This window comes from Geospiza fortis, unplaced genomic scaffold (assembly GCF_000277835.1).
Source record: "Geospiza fortis unplaced genomic scaffold, GeoFor_1.0 scaffold353, whole genome shotgun sequence".
Lineage (NCBI taxonomy): Eukaryota > Metazoa > Chordata > Aves > Passeriformes > Thraupidae > Geospiza > Geospiza fortis.
In genome coordinates, this window is record NW_005054473.1 from 535,916 (window position 1) to 537,202 (window position 1,287).

Below are 1,287 nucleotides of genomic sequence, written 5' to 3' on the forward strand. Positions count from 1 at the left end.
CTCCACCACATCCCCTCCCCCAAAGAACCAGCGAGACCAGCTCAGCATTTTTTGCTTTTATCTTGGTCAACAGCGGTATCTCCACAATGCTGTGTCCTCAGTTTGCGCTCATTTTCTGCCAAAAAGACACAGGGGGGGTCACGGTAAGACCCTCAGTGGGGCAAGAACAGCCCCTGGGGGGGAGATGGGGGGCAGAGGAAGGGGCACCCACCTCGTTGATCCAGTCGATGTAGGCGGACACCCGGGCGAAGACTGTCGGCTTCTTTTTGTTGCAGCCCAGGCCAGAGCCGAAGCTGACGATGCCCTCGACCTCCCAGATCCCATCCTCGCGCTGGCAGTTCAGGGGGCCCCCAGAATCGCCCTGTGCGGACAGACAGTGTGGGCCATCAGTCCTGGCACCCTGGCAACACTCCCCTCGTCCCTCCTGGCCATCCACCACCATGGCTCCATCCCTTCTCCCAGAGCCCACAGTACCACACCCTTGGGGCACCCATCACGTGCAGTGCCCACACTCACGTTGCATCCAGAGGTGATGCCGTCGCCGCCGGCGCACACCATGGTCTCCTCTACATTGCTACCCCACCAGTCCCACTTGGAGCAGGTCTCATAGTCCACCACGGGCAGCAGAGCCTGCTGCAGGGCATCAGCCAGGGGCCCGTTGGCTGCAACGAGAGCCAAAGCTCGTAACTCCCACCCTCTGCCTGCATCCCCTTTCTGGAGACTCTCCCAGGGACATCCCACTTACTCCTCATGCTTCCCCAGCCGGTGACATAGCAGGGGTAGTTGTTGGACAGGATCTTGCCAGCAGCCGGCAGGCAGGAGGTACGGATGGTGTCAGTCTCCTGGACCTCCTCTGCCAGCTTGATCAGGGCAATGTCGTTGCTGCAAGGGGACACGAACCATGGTCCCTGACCATGAGAACAGGGTCCGTGGCCAGGGGAACAAGGCTCTGTGGGCCACACCACCCACAACCCAGCCCTGATGCATCCCATCCCTTACATGATGAGGTAGGAGTCCCAATCCTCATGGACGATCATCTTCTCCACACCCACAGCCACTGAACCAGGCTCGTCATCCTCTGACAGGTCCTGCTTGCCCAGCACCACACGGTAGGTCATGTAAGAGCTGCCAGGGAGATAGAGAGTGTCAGTCCCCACAAATATCTCATCCTGCATGGCACAGATGCCCCCAGCACCCCAACACCCACCTGATGCAGTGGGCAGCTGTCAGCACCCACTGGGGGGCAATCAGGGTCCCACCGCAATAGTGGCTCCAGGACCCAGAGCG

The 1,287-nt window shown here is 60.4% G+C and overlaps 1 protein-coding gene across 1 annotated transcript in view; it reads right to left on the reverse strand.

Annotated features, from left to right (window-relative positions):
* Positions 1-1,287, reverse strand: part of LOC102039552 (chymotrypsin-C-like) — a 1,623-nt gene continuing 336 nt past the window's right edge. Inside the window, exons 2-7 of the mRNA XM_005428185.2 lie at positions 1,208-1,283; positions 1,000-1,125; positions 746-882; positions 517-662; positions 212-361; positions 1-115 (exon numbers count right to left, since the gene is read on the reverse strand). Of these exons, the coding sequence (XP_005428242.1) occupies positions 98-115; positions 212-361; positions 517-662; positions 746-882; positions 1,000-1,125; positions 1,208-1,283 (653 nt within the window). The 3' untranslated portion in view covers positions 1-97. The remainder of the gene's footprint in view (positions 116-211; positions 362-516; positions 663-745; positions 883-999; positions 1,126-1,207; positions 1,284-1,287) is intronic.